Source organism: Urocampus carinirostris, chromosome 7 (genome assembly GCF_059441175.1).
Source record: "Urocampus carinirostris isolate Australia breed hairy pipefish chromosome 7, RoL_Ucar_1.0, whole genome shotgun sequence".
NCBI lineage: Eukaryota > Metazoa > Chordata > Actinopteri > Syngnathiformes > Syngnathidae > Urocampus > Urocampus carinirostris.
Window position 1 is genome coordinate 36,567,928 of NC_142355.1, and position 14,586 is coordinate 36,582,513.

Consider the following 14,586-nt stretch of genomic DNA (forward strand, 5'->3'; position numbering starts at 1 on the left):
GAATTACCTCCTACCATTCCTTTCTCTTCATTCAGTCAGAAATCCTGTGCGCTTTGTAAAAAAAGAATTGTGAGTTAGTGCAGTACGATACCGTATTTTTGGATTTCCACTTACAGTGATGCTAAAGGGAGAAGTAAATAACAGCATAACCATGGAAACAAAGTTTGTGATTAATTATTTGAAATAAGGAGGCAGTTAAAGAAAAAAAATGTTTGAGGGAATGACAATTCACAAGTGGACGTTTTAAAATCAGTGTTAATCTGAATCTGTCCTTTACTCCCCTTTGCATCCATCCACCACTCCACTTTTCCAGCTGACGTCAGCTGACACTAAAAGGGAAAAAAATGTACAATTTGCATTTATATGTATATTTATTTATAATGTAATTTCTTATTATATTTTATTTTGGCTATTTTAAATGTTGCTATGTGGGGTACCGGGAACCCATGACCTAATTGGCATAGATTGTTTTCCCCATTATACAGCAATCTCACTTTGCAATCCCCACCTAATTTGTGCCGTGTCAAACAGTAATTTAGGTCAAGCTCAAAAGCGTGTTTTTATGTAGTTTCTTCTAATTCTGGCAGTGATGCTAGAGGGAGAAGTAAATAACAGGATAACCATGGAAAAGAAACTTGTGATTAATTATTTGAAATAAGGAGGCAGTTAAAGAAAGGAAATATTTGAGGGAATGACAATATTCACAAGTGGACGTTTTAAAATCAGTGTTAATTTGAATCTGTCCTTTACTCCCCTTTGCATCCATCCACCACTCCACTTTACCAGCTGACGTCAGATCACACTAAAAAGGTGAATAAAATGTAGATTTTCATTTATATGTATATTTATTTGTAATGTTATATCTTACCATAGATTATTTTGGCTATGCTATTGTTTTCATGTGGGCTACCGGGAACCTATTACCTAATTGGCATAAATTGTTGAACTCGTATCTCAAGGCAGGGTTGTATAATCCCAATGTGACAATGGAGCTTCTATTACCGTCCACAAAATAATCCGAGTGCCACAACCCGCACAGGTTAAAGTCCAGCACGAACCTTGGGAGACAAACAAGCATAAATAGGGACATTTTCTTTTGAAATGAATGCATGTTTCCTATACTTGTAATTTCCCATGTCTGTTTCCTCCTTTCAAGTTTTGTACAGATAGTGTTCCGCAAATACTGTGTCGTCTTTTTCGACGTTTTACTTCAATTTTAACTACTTAGCGCGCCTGAAATTTATTTTGTGGTGTTGTTTTGTCAAGGTGTGGAACTGTTTCTTGTGACGTCTGACTTTCATGTTTCGTTCTGTTACAGCTGGTTTGTGTTAGAACATCGTGTAGTTGTTCTATCCACGTGTGGGTATGATCCCTGCGTCCTCTCACTTTTCGTGTTTTGTTCATTCAGAAGCAGTACAAATATATATCCTGTGTCATTTCCCTTTCATGTTTTTTTCAGTGTGAGTTACTTTGTGTTCCAACGCATATTGTATTGTTTGGATTTGATATTTGGTCCAGTTAGAACCACTTTCTTTATGTTTCACAACCCATTGTTTTGGCGCTTTCATCTTTGTTTCATCCAAACGTCCTGCGTCAATTTTTTCACGTTATGTTCAGCTACCAGCTTAAAAAGTGGTCGGCGGCGCCCTCTGTTGGCTGCGGCTGCATCGGCTCGCTACAACGGGTCAGGTGCATTCGACATTTTGTTCTGTGTACATTGTTACACAGAATGACAATACAAGGAAATTATTATTATTATTATTACTAGATATAGTTTGTGTTCCGTCATATCCTGCATCATCCTCTTTCATATTTTGTTCAGTTTGAGACAGTTAATGTTCTGACACTATGTTTCATGTGATTATTGTCTTGGCACTCCCAACATTGTTTATTCAATGTGTTAGAGACAGTATTACAGTATATTCTGAATTGCCTTTTATGTTTTGTTCAGTTAGAGCCAGTTAATGTTTCCACATTATGTTTTATGGTCTCATCTTGGCACCCTTGTTATTGTTCCATCCAATTGTAAGTTCATATCCTGTGTCATTTTGTTTTCATGTCTTGTTCAATTAGCGCTTTTTCGTATTCCAGCATTTCATTTTTTGGTCTTGTAGGCATGACGTTTTCATTGTTTTTTTTCCATGGGGGGGCGAATGTTTTTGTGTCAGTTTGTTTTTCATTAAAACTAGTTTGTATTCTGAGATATAATGCCTGCTCTTACTTTCATGTTTTGTTCAGCTAATGCCAGTTGGTTGCCAACATCATCATGTTTCATGGTCTTGTCATCTTGGTATACACATGATTGTTCTATCCCGTGTGAGTACATAACCTGAGTCATTTTGTTTCATGTTTTGTTCAGCTACAGTTAGTTGGTGACCCAACATAATTTTTTAGGTTTCATCGACTTGGCACGTGTAGAATTGTGTCTTGTGTCATCTTCCCATTATGGTTTGTTCATGGTTTCTTCATTTTCCTCATGTTGAGGTTTTTTGAGTTTTTCCTTGCCCTCATGTTGGTTCCAGATCAGGGGATGGTGTAATAATAGTCTGAAAAAATAATCCGTGCAATAACCTGTGAAGCCCTTTGAGACTCTTTGTGATTAAGGGCTATACAAATAAAAATGACTTGACTTGTTCAGTTAGAAGTAATTTGTGTTCCGACATCTGAATATAATATGTGTTCTACCTTTCATATTTTTCATTTAGCTTGAGTTAGTGTTTCAAAATTTTTTAGCAGGAATGTGTATTCGTGCCTGAGTTAGTGCACCTTCCATGTATTTGAATTCTTAGGATCCTTGTAAACTTCCTTGTTCTGTTCCTGTACACTATGCAATAATGATACCTGTGCCTACAGTTACTGGATTATTTCAAATTCTAAATGCATTGAAACGTTTACAAACATTTCCATCCGTTTTAGGACAAATCCCTTTCTTAAAACAGAAAAAGTAAGTCTTATACAAAGTCTTTGAATCGAAGTGAAAGTAAGACCAGGAAAAGAAAGTGAAAGGGGCATTCTTACATGAGCGCATTGGAAAAGAGCCATCGGATGATGGCCACCAGACTGTAGAAAGGCTGTGTACACACACACACACACACACACACACACACACACACACACAAACATTGTTTTTTTCTACAAAATTGTCGCAAACAAGTGCAACTTCCATGTTAATTGTTGTGTTATGTACTGACGCTAAGCAGACGCCTGGGGGCGCTGCTGGCGTGATGGTGGCTGTTCTTACACATTGCCTGGTAGTCAAACAGCGACACTCTGCAAACACACAAAGCATGGCTTCAATTATTGGTGCCCCAAGTGAGGCTTTTAAGATAAATACTATATATCAATTAATAAACTGAAATTGTAATATTGTAATTAATTTGTGAGTTACTTTTTTAATCAATCACAAATGTAATTAATCACTAAGTCTGCAAATTAAATTTTATAGTTAAGTCAATTAATTTATCGATCAATTAATTGCCATAGTTTCCCGACTATAAGGCGTATCAGATGATACCTTTGTGAAATATGTACAAGGCGCACTGTACTATAGGGTGCATTTAATTAAATTACAGTAAGAGCCAGGTTTGTATTTAAAAGAAAGGCAGAGAATTGTATTTCATGGAATATAGCAAATCTACTTTCACAACTGATGATTTGATTTGTCCATAAATGGTTACTGTCAGGACCACTTGCGTTGTGTTTTTCACAAGTTTGATTGGAAAAAAGAGAAAGGGTTGAGCCCACGATCCGGTGATTGCTGGACGCGGGAAGCGGGTCCCTCCGAACGCGGAAGTGGATCTTCCGTGGTGAGCGATCGCGGTGCCGGGAACGGAAATTGGGTCAGTTGCCGGGACAGGAGAGCAAAAACGTGGTTGGGGTTGGAAGCGAGTCATAAGCCAGTAAAGGAGAGTAGACGCGGTCGGGGACAAAAAGAGGTCGAAAGCGAGACGGGAGAGTAGATGTGGTCAGGAACAAAAACGGGTCGAAGCTGAGGGACAGACAGGAGCAATAAACGGGACAGGTGGTAGTCAGGGTTGAAAAAGGCTTGCCTAGTGTTGACTGAGGTTCGCAGACGGAATGACAAAAGGGGACAGACAGGAGCAGGTACAAGGACTGATCGGGAACCAATCAGATTCCGAGGCAGTTGGCTCCAAAGCAGCAAGCATAGGTGATTCACATCGGTAACCATGACAGGTTACTGTATGTAGAAGTATTTAGTTGATCATTTTGCGTTTCCGGTCTTATTGTCTGTATTTCCGATCTTTAAGGATCCCTGTATTATAAGGCACACTTTTGAATTTCTGGCACATTCTTTTTTATTTTTAGGTGCGCCTAATGGAAAATATGATAATTTAATCATTCAATTTCCACAACATTAGGGGACAGAATAATATAACCTCTCATCTCATTAGCTGCACGGCTTATCCTCAGTAGGGTCGCGGGGGTGCTGGAGCCTATCCCAGCAATCACCGGGCTCATCCGGCAGTGGGCAGGGGACACCCTGAACTGGTTGCCAGACAATCGCAGGGCACACAGGGACAGACAACTTGCTTGCTCATTCACACCTAGGGACAATTTGGACCGGCCAATCCACCTGAAATGCATGTCTTTGGAATGTGGGAGAAAACCGGAGTGCCCGGAAACCTATGCAAGCACGGGGATAACATACAAACTCCGCACAGGAAGTCCGGTAGCTGGATTTGAACCCACACAGGAGGTTCCCAAGACCTTAGAACTGTGCCGCACACGTGCTAACCACTGCGCCGCCATGCTGCCCAGAATAATAGTGATTATATAACATGCACTTATTAACTAGACAATTCTCGGGGCAATTGTGAGAGTTGTGATGGATCTGGAAGATGATACCGGTATGTATTTCCCGGTTGTTAGCATGTAACTGTTAGCGTGTATAACTTGGAGAGCTTCATTTGTAATTTTTAACTTGGTTCTGTGGGGGGACTCTGCTCCCCCACACCCCCAGTACTGACAAGTTCATTTCAAATGGGCCCATAATCGTTAGCATTAATCCGTTACCATCATTTTTTTTAACATGTAGCCGTTAGCATTTGGACATTCGCATCACTTGTTAGCATGTAGCCGCTATAATAACTCATTAGCACCTATACGTTGGCATAAGTTGTTAATATGTAGCCGTTAGCAAGTTAACATTCACATAACTTTTTTAGCATGAAGCAGTTAGCATTTAGCCGTTAGCATCACTTTTGCGCATGTAGCCATTAGCATAACTCATGAGCATGTAACCTCTTGCATAATTTGTAAACAAGTAGCCGTTTGCATAATTTTTAGCATGAAGCAGTTAGATTTTATCACTTACCATCACTTTTTAGTATTTAACCATTAGCATAACTCATTAACCAGCTCGGTAGCCTAGATAGTAGGGCGCCCGCTCCGAGACTGGGAGGTCGCTAGTTCGAGCCTCGGCCGAGTCATACCTAAGACATTGGTACTCATTGCCTCCCTGCTTGACGCTCGGCATTAAGGGTTGGAATTGGTCACCTAATGACTCCCAACACAGCAGTTGAGTCTAAAAACCTGGCGCCGATCGAAGGCGACGCGTCACGTCGAGAGTTTTGTGTGTCAAATGATTTCTGCTATATATCATGTTTATGGTATATACTGGCTGAATAAATAAATGCTATACAATACAATACAATTAGCCTGTACCCATTAGCATAATTTGTCACCACGATGTCATTAGCATGTAGTCATTAGCATAATTTGTTAGCATGTAGCCGTTAGCATGAAGTGTTAACATGTAGCTGTTAGCATAATTTGTCGGGATGTAGCTGTTAGCATAATTTGTTAATTTTTAACTGTTAACAAGTATGTATTACTGCACTAGTGGCAGTGGGTTGTGCTGCCAAAGCCATCACAACTAATAATCAAAAAGTTTCCAATTCAAATGTGAGTTTTATAAATACATTGGAAAAGGCTGTAGGCCTGTAAAAGTTTTGTCTTTTTCCATGAACTAATTTAATCATTTTGAGTGCAATTTAAACTAGGAATCAGAATGCGGTAGAAAGCGTAATTTTCCACTGACTTCTTGTACAGTCCCATTTTGATGAGCGTCGCCATGACGGCACCGTCCACCTCGCCCATGAAGCGACCCACCTGGATAACAGAACAAAACAATAAAGGCCAGGTGAGATAAAACTCTGCAAACATAAGTATTCGGGGTGACGGCGGTAAATTAAAATACAGTAGACCCCCGGGACACGGTGACCCTTCCTTACGATGTTTTTTTGCGTATGATAAGTTATATTTTTAAGATGCCTGACTGTTATTGGTCGACTTTATTAAAATGCTGGTCTACTATTGGTTAGCGTCGCGGCATCATGTAAATGCAAAAGTGTTATTGGCTGAACTCTTTCCCACAATGCCTTTCTCTGTATTCTCTCACACACTTGAATTGGTTCAGCTGTGTGTCCCAAAGTTTGCAGGGATGCTAAAGGGAGAAGCAAAATCCTGATAACCATGGAAACAAAGCTTGCGATTGTCAAAAAATACAAAGAATGCACGCAAATCTCTACCTTTGCTAAGTTGCATTAGTTCATGTTATAGCGTCATAAAAATGTCAATATGCTTTTGGCCGAAGTACCTCCCACAATGCATTTCTGTCTCTTCGTTTAGTTAAAACTCTAATGTGCTTTGTAAAGACATACTGGATTGTTTGTACTGAGGGCCCCGAAACATGAATTGATGCCAAAGGGAGAAGCAAAAAACATGATAACCATTGAAACAAAGGTTTTGATTGTCAAGAAATCAAAAAAAATGTCACACAAATGGCTACCCCTGCTAAGTTGCTAGCTCTAACTAATAGATGATCAGGGCTATTAATAAATATAATTTGATGATTAAAGTAAGAAAATCTTCTGAGGGCATGAAAAAAGGGGACTATTGAATGCGCTGTCACGATCTCCTCGCCTTTTTGCATCTACCCACTACTCAACTATACCAGCTCAAGTCAGGTCACACGAAAAGTCCATTACATTTTTCATTTCCATGTATATTTATTCACTATAACATATACACACATAGCATAAAAGCAGTACTTAGGTGCCTTTATAATATTGGTTGACGTGATATGAAACATCATTAAAAAGCCTATATGCTATTGGCTGAATAACCTCCTACCATTTATTTCTCTTCTTCCCGAATCTTGTGTGCTTTGTCAAAATATTGCAAATTATTTTAATACAATACTGTCCTATTTTGTACTGAATTTAATCACCGTGGGTCTAAATGCTTGCAGTGCACCTAAACGGAGAAGCAAAACAGGGTAACCATGAAGGTTGTGATTAATAAATAATAATAAAGAAGTGATTAAAGCAAGAAGATATTCTAAAGGCATGGCGGTCTTCACAAGGGGAAGTTTAATATCTGTTTTAGTTTACTTCTGCCTTCTCCTCCCCTTTGCATCCACCTGCTACTCCACTTTACACACTGAAGTCAGGTCACACCAAAAGGTAAATATAATTTATTTTTTCCTTTACATAATTTATATAAATATATATATTACACATAAGTAGTACTTACTATATACTATATAGTTATTTTAATGTTTTTATCAGAGGTACCAGGGATTTAGTTGATTACAAAAGGTTTGTCTCCTCTGCAATAAAGCAATTTCCTTAAGTGATCCTGACCTCAAAACATATTATTGCTGTATCCCGGCGTCCACTTTCACATGCTTTACATCAGTAAACACATTTGTGTAATGTACATCATGGGGGGTTAATATCCCCTGTTAATCTGACGTGAGATGTCCATCTGTCACCATAATGACCGAAAGTTAGCATTCTCATGTCTGATTGGTGGATACACCCGTATGTGTGTGTGTGTGTGTGTGTGTGTGTGTGTGTGTGTGTGTGTGTGTGTGTGTGTGTGTGTGTGTGTGTGTGTGTGTGTGTGAGTGTGTGTGGTCGGCAGTGAAGGTGAGTGTGAAGGTCATGAGCTTAATCCAGCAGTAAAAGATTAGCTAAGTAAATCCTGCAGATGTTGTTTTAACCCCCATAGAAATAATTTCCACCTTTGACTTCTCACCTCCTTCCTCTCTTTGGACAGCAGGATGAAGCCGTGATTGTCCACCAGCAAACACCTCAAATCCTGAATGGGCGGACCAAAGCGTGGGTTATATAGTGACCCCTAGTGGTTGAAAAATACTTCACTTATTTACCTCTGGGGCGTCAAACTCATTTGAGCTCGAGAGCCACATGATAGAAAAGGAAGAAAGAAAGAAAGAAAGAGAGAACGAAAGAAAGAGAGAAAAACAAAGAGAGAACGAAAGAATGAAAGAAAGAGAGGGGGAGTAAAAAGGAGAAAGAGAGCGAAAGAAAGAAAGAAAGAAAGAAAGAAAGAAAGAGAGAGAGAGAGAGAGAGAGAGAGAGAGAGAGAGGAGGTGAGAAAGAGAAAGAAAGAAAGAAAAAGAGGGGGAGTGAGAAAGAGAAAGAAAGAAAACGAGAGGGGTGAGAATGAAAAAGAAAGAAAAAGCCAGAAAAAAAGCAACAAAGAAAGCAAGAAAGAAAGAAAGAAAGCAAGGGGGAGTACAAATGAAAAAGAGAGAAAGAAAGAAAGAAAGAAAGAGAAAGAAAAGAAAAAAGAGAGAGAGAGAGAGAGAGAGAGAGAGAGAGAGAGAAAGAGAACGTTTTTTGAGGGGCGACGAGAGTGCCGAAACCTAACCACTAGATGATATACGAAAAGACATTATATCTCATCTCATCATCTCACTATTTTCACAGTACCAGAGACGAATGTTAGAGAATGGGAAAACAGAAAGTCATCTTGAAAGATATAAATAAACCCCAAAAAAGCATGAAGAGGGAATCATCTCTTTGGTGTATATGATTTTAAATATAATGTATGTATTTTATATGTATATGTATAACCAGTAGCGGACCGTGCAGTTTACACCTAAAACTTCACTCCAGTCTGAGGGTTTTTGTGTTATTGACTCTTTATTTGATGAGTATAATAAATGTTTACATTTTAAATTAAATACACTTTGCTTACCTCACTCTCACAGCTGAGCGGACACAATCCTTCCACGTTTGAACACTGAGAATATAAGTGCAGAGATATTGAGCTAGCTAGCGACACATGCAAGTTTAGCTAGCTCAGAATCCCAAAATTAAAACGGAAACACTCACGTCTGTGTCGGCCGCCTACAAAAAATAAAGAAGAGTGATCATTAAAAAGATATCGTCAGTTCATAAATTCAAACATCCTAGCACTAGTTGAAGACAAATTTTAGTTTCAGAGAATTTAGAAAACTACGGCCTGTGGGTTTCAAGCGGCCCGCCAGGTTTGTTTGAACATATGGTAGTAAAATAAAAAGAATGTAGTTTTTATGCAATTTTTTTCCCCAGTGTCCCTTTCACAGAGAGAAAGAGAGAGAGAAAAAGATTAATATATGTATGTGTGTATATATACATACATATATATATACATATATCCATATATATATACACATATATGTATATATATATATATATATATATATATATCTCATCTCATCTCATCAGCCGTACCGCTTATCCTCATTAGGGTCGCGGGGGGGCTGGAGCCCATCCCAGCAATCATCGGGCAGTGGGCGGGGGACACCCTGAAATGGTTGCCAGCCAATCGCAGGGCACACAGGCACAGACAACTCATTCGCTCATTCACACCTAGGGACAATTTGGACCGGCCAATTCACCTGAAATGCATGTTTTTGGAACGTGGGAGGAAACCGGAGTGCCCGGAGGAAACCCACGCAAGCACGGGGAGAACATACAAACTCCGCACAGGAAGTCTGGAGCTGGATTTGAACCCACGACAGGTTCCCATGACATGAACTGTGCCGCACAAGCGCTAACCACTGCGCCGCCGTGCTGCCTATATATATATATATATATATATATATATATATATGTATATAATATACATATATATATATAATATATATAATATATATAATATATATATAGGGACATGTAAAGGAAAAATTCACTCTTGCGACTTAAACTGGTCCAGTGGAGTTAGCGGGTGGTGAAGAGGTGGGACAACAACAGCGGATTAAAATGTCTTTAATATCTTAAAATGTCATAAGGTGAGTACATCGTATCCCGGGGTCTACTGCACTCCAATGACTTTTCAGTGTGTATTTAAATAAAAGATAGATAGATAGATAGATAGATAGATAGATAGATAGATAGATAGATAGATAGATAGATAGATAGATAGATAGATAGATAGATAGATAGATAGATAGATAGATAGATAGATAGATAGATAGATAGATAGATAGATAGATAGATAGATAGATAGATAGATAGATAGATAGATAGATAGATAGATACTTTATTCATTACCAAATGGGGAATTCACAAGTATGTGTGCATAAAAAATGTAAAGAGAATAATGTTGTGCTTAGTCACCTGTTTGGTAATGGCCCAGAAAGTCTTCTCCAGTAAATCCAAGGACATCTGCAGGCCCACGGCTAAAAATAGAACACACACAAACACACACTCACCGATGGGATCTCAACTTTTGCAAATAAAAAAAGAAAAACAGATACATTCATGCAATTATTCATTAACACACTCTCATTATGTGAGAGTCCCATCTTTATTGCTTATAGTGAGCAGGGACAATGACATCATAAGGAGGCGGAGCTTCAAGGATAAAGCCAGCTTGCGCTTGAGCATGCATCAGCAAGTGAAGTGGACTTCACTGAATAAGGACCACTTTCTGGTCCGTGCACCCGGGTCCTCTCGTGGACTCAAGATTGCTTCCTACTCTGAGCTGCCGGTTTTTCACTTGATTGGTTGGCAATCGTGTGCCAGTGGGAGTTCTTGCGATGCCACCTGGTCTCGCGTGATTCTCAGTTCCTGGAGGACTTTTCGGATTCAGGTAAGGGAGATACCAACTGAACCAGTATTTCCCCTTTACTTTTCGTCCGTGCCCACTTTGGGTTCATCTCGTGTGGCTGGCGGAGCCCGTGGGCAACCTTGATGGACCCTTTGTACGGACCAGACAATGCGAGGCGAAGGGCCCACAAAGCAAAGAGCTCGGGGCAGAGGCACCAAAGTGGATGCAAGAAGGCCGAGTGGACCATTTGATTTTTTTCTTCTCCATCCCATAATCCGATGATGCTTTTAATCTGTGGTGGCAGATTTTTGAGCGGTTGAAATCCTCAATCAGAGTCAAGCTTTGCAAGGATTATTTAATCCATTTCAGGTTTAATGCCGCCAATTTTTGACTCGGTCGGACTTTGGCGGAAAGGGGCAAGCTGCTAGCATTAGCATGTAAGACTACAATAAGATGAGTGTTGCATATGAAAAAGGGTTAGGATTAGAGAGTTAAGGGGTTAGGGGCAAGGGTTTGAGAGTTAGGGTTTTACGGTTAAAGGGTTAGGGATATAATGTTAGGGAAAGAGTTTAGGGGGTTAGGGTAAGGGTAAGACAAAGGGTAAGGATTTGGGTTACAAGCTTAGGGCAAGGGATTAGGGGGTTAGAGTTAGGATAATAGTAAAAATAAGGGTTGGGGCTATTGTTGGGGTAAGAAGGTTAAAGTAAAGCTTTAGACTAAGGGTTAGGGTAAGGGTTGGGGCTAGGGTTGGAAGGTTAGGGTAAGGGTTTAGCGGGTTACTGGGTCAAGGGGTTGGAGATAGAGATTGGGGTAAGGTTAGAGCGTTCGGGTTAGATGGTTAGTGGGTTACGTTTGGAATTTTAGGAGGTAAGGGAATTTGGTGAGAGAGTCAGGGTTAGATGTTTAAGGAGTTAGGGGGGTTAGGATTAGAGCATTGGAGTTAGAGTTCAAGGGTTGGCGGCAGGGTTACCTGAGATGCAATCAAGGATACAAGGTGACCCATAGCCTTTGCTTCCATTCTATCCTACAACCCCAAACAATTTTGCCCTATCCACTACCTTGTCAGGTTTCCCTATTTCAAGAACCCTCTTTTGCGTTATCTGTCTCCATTTGTGTACCCCGCAGGACCTAGCGAAAGATCCATGTATCTGAAATGAAGAGGCTGGGGTCCCGACAAAACCTTCACAATCTTTTAGGTGCTGCTCTTTTGTTTGTCAAAACAGAAAATGAAAATGATGATAACGATGTGATTTTTGTGAGAATTTCAGGGCTAACTCATAGCACTAGCACTGTCCTTTCGTGTTTGTTTCTCAGTTGGCACTGTCATGCTAACCCTGGTTCTGGCCATGATGCTGGGGTCTGGACGCTGCTGTCCCGGTATGTGCACCTGCAATGGGAACGTCAGCGACTGCTCGAGTCTGGAACTGCTCAACTTGACGTCTATCCTGCCGATGCTTGATCAGGGATGCGTGACGCTACGCCTTCTCAAGAACAACCTCTCCACCCTAACCTCTGTTGATTTGTCCAACCTCACCAGTCTCGAAGTTCTAGATATTTCCCAGAACCGATTCTTCAACTTGCCTTCTGGAGCCTTCTCAAGTCTGGGTGGCTTGCAATGGTTAAACCTGTCCTCTAACCTTCTGGGAACAGCCCTGACAACTGCAGAACATCTGGACCCTGGTCTCAACAGGGAGGCCTTTAGGGGTTTATGGTGGCTCCGTGGTTTAGACCTGTCTTTCAACAGTCTCCCGTGGCTACCCATTGGCCTGCTGGACGGATTACAGAGGCTGTCCTGGTTGTCCCTTGCTAGGAACCGTCTGGTGGTCCTAGACAGGGTCACCTTTCAACCTCTGATGGGACTCAAGCAACTCCTTCTGGCTGGGAATTCCTGGAAATGTGACTGCGAGATGAGGGGCTTCAAATACTGGCTGGAGTGGATGGTCTACCGAGGTAGGTCTGAGACCCACAAATTATGGGCTTTAAAGTGGGTTTAACTTTAACATCCAACATGTGTACTGTTAATTTCCGTGATTTGTACAATCTCTTAAGATCCAGCAGATAGTGGTTTCTCCACCAGTACACATGGACTTTAATGCAACTAGAGTTAGGTTTGGTCTTTTGGTGTGAGGGTTTTTAGAGATTCCGTGTGATGTGGGAAGGTATAGCTCAGGTGGTTGTCTTAAAAGCAGAGGTTAAGGTTTTGTCTCCAGGCTGACCTTGTCCAAACTGGACACCTAACCCAAAGTTTCTCCTCTTGCCCAAAAGCTTCTATTTAATCCTTGTTTTGTTATTAAACTTAGAGAAACCGGTTTATCCCCTAGTACAGATGGACTTCAAGACAGCTAGAGTTAGTTTTTTTCTTTTGGCGTTAGGTTTTTAGAGATTTCTAGAGGATATGGCCCTAAATCACTCCTGATGACTAAAAGCTTCTATGAAATCATTGTCTTTCTCTCTCCGTCTCCTCAGAAGGTCTGATAGATGCCATGACTTGCAGTCAACCGAGGAACTTGTTGGGACGAGACATCCGAGGAGTGCCAGCCGAGATGTTCTCCCACTGTTTGCAGAGCTTTGGCAAGAACTCCACAAGCAGGGAGTCTGGTCCAGGGGATACGAGCCGTCCCTTGTGCCCGCCCGGCCGCCTTATCAGCACAGACGATTGTGTCCGACAGCGCAACCGCCCGCTCAGTGTCCGGCGGGCTCAGGGCACGCAGATCGTCGCGGGGGTGGTATGCGGTACCGTGTGCGTTATGATGGCGGTGGCGGCCACTTACGGTTGCATCTACGCTTCGCTGATGGCGCGCTACCAAAAGCACCTGAAAAACCGCGGGCAGCCACTCATGGCCAAGCCTGGACCGGACGCTGACCCTGAAGATGGACTACCGGCAGAGGAGACGCCGGCCAAAGAAGACTATGTGGTGCATGGCTATCGCATCAGCAGCTTCTGACTTTCTCAGTGAGCATGACAAAGCTCAAGTGTATTGGATGCCGATCAGAAGTCCCTTTCATTAACGACTTACTCAATAAAACTGGAAATGTTGAACCAACAAGGCAATTTTCCATCAAATATGGTTCATGCAAAACCTTGGTTTTCTAAAAACTACTTTTTGGATACACCAGTGATTGTTTTCACCTCTTTGCAAGCACCACTCTACAGTAATTGTCAAACGTGAAATCAAGTAGTCCTCCAGGATACAACATTTGTCTGTTCTGAGGTGGGAATTGCAATGGGAAATTGATGTGTAGCGGAGAATAGGAACCTATCCTGATTAGTTCCAACCCTGGTTCCCCAGGTAAAAACATAATAACAATAACATAGAAGTATATAGTATGGTAAGTACTGGTTATGTGTACTAAACGTGCAAAATAATATATGTAAAAGGAAAACGACATTTTATTTACCCTTGGTGTTATGTGACTTGAGCTGGTCAAGCGGAGTAGTGGGTGGATGCAGAATGGTCAGGAGGAAATGTCAACGCCGGAATAAAAATAAAACTGACTATCCACTTGCAAAGATTACAGATTACTTAGAAGATTGTCATGCTTTGATCACCTCCTTTTGTTTGATAATAGTTGCGACCGTGGATTGGTTTAAGTCATGCAAGCAATTAGCGAGCTTTTTTCCCATTTCTTGATAATTGCAAGCTTCGTTTCCAGAGTTATTATGTCTTTGCTTCTCCCTTTAGCACCACTGAAATCTTGGGACTCATTGCTCCAAAC

The 14,586-nt window shown here is 41.0% G+C and overlaps 2 protein-coding genes across 5 annotated transcripts in view; one reads left to right on the top strand and one right to left on the bottom strand.

Annotated features, from left to right (window-relative positions):
• LOC148363207 (voltage-dependent calcium channel subunit alpha-2/delta-4-like) overlaps positions 1-14,586 on the bottom strand; it is a 46,705-nt gene that overhangs the window by 6,104 nt on the left and 26,015 nt on the right. For all 4 annotated transcript variants that reach the window (XM_088340789.1, XM_088340790.1, XM_088340787.1 and 1 more), the window contains 8 exons: positions 10,437-10,498; positions 9,168-9,182; positions 9,031-9,075; positions 8,065-8,127; positions 6,062-6,132; positions 3,192-3,270; positions 3,019-3,071; positions 1,003-1,058 (listed from right to left, as the gene is read on the bottom strand). In XM_088340789.1, the coding sequence (XP_088196915.1) occupies positions 1,003-1,058; positions 3,019-3,071; positions 3,192-3,270; positions 6,062-6,132; positions 8,065-8,127; positions 9,031-9,075; positions 9,168-9,182; positions 10,437-10,498 (444 nt within the window). The remainder of the gene's footprint in view (positions 1-1,002; positions 1,059-3,018; positions 3,072-3,191; positions 3,271-6,061; positions 6,133-8,064; positions 8,128-9,030; positions 9,076-9,167; positions 9,183-10,436; positions 10,499-14,586) is intronic.
• LOC148363208 (leucine-rich repeat and transmembrane domain-containing protein 2-like) lies at positions 10,688-14,382 on the top strand. Its single transcript, XM_088340792.1, has 4 exons — positions 10,688-10,911; positions 11,995-12,065; positions 12,184-12,819; positions 13,336-14,382. The coding sequence occupies exons 2-4, from the start codon at positions 12,023-12,025 to the stop codon at positions 13,812-13,814; spliced, it is 1,158 nt and encodes a 385-aa protein (XP_088196918.1). The 5' UTR covers positions 10,688-10,911; positions 11,995-12,022; the 3' UTR covers positions 13,815-14,382.

Bases quoted from the DNA above. Each gene is read 5' to 3' on its own strand.
- LOC148363208 (XM_088340792.1), top strand. From the start codon at position 12,023: ATGAAGAGGCTGGGGTCCCGACAAAACCTTCACAATCTTTTAG. The intron at 12,066-12,183 runs GTGCTGCTCTTT...TTTGTTTCTCAG, and splicing joins AAACCTTCACAATCTTTTAG to TTGGCACTGTCATGCTAACC. The intron at 12,820-13,335 runs GTAGGTCTGAGA...CCGTCTCCTCAG, and splicing joins GGAGTGGATGGTCTACCGAG to AAGGTCTGATAGATGCCATG.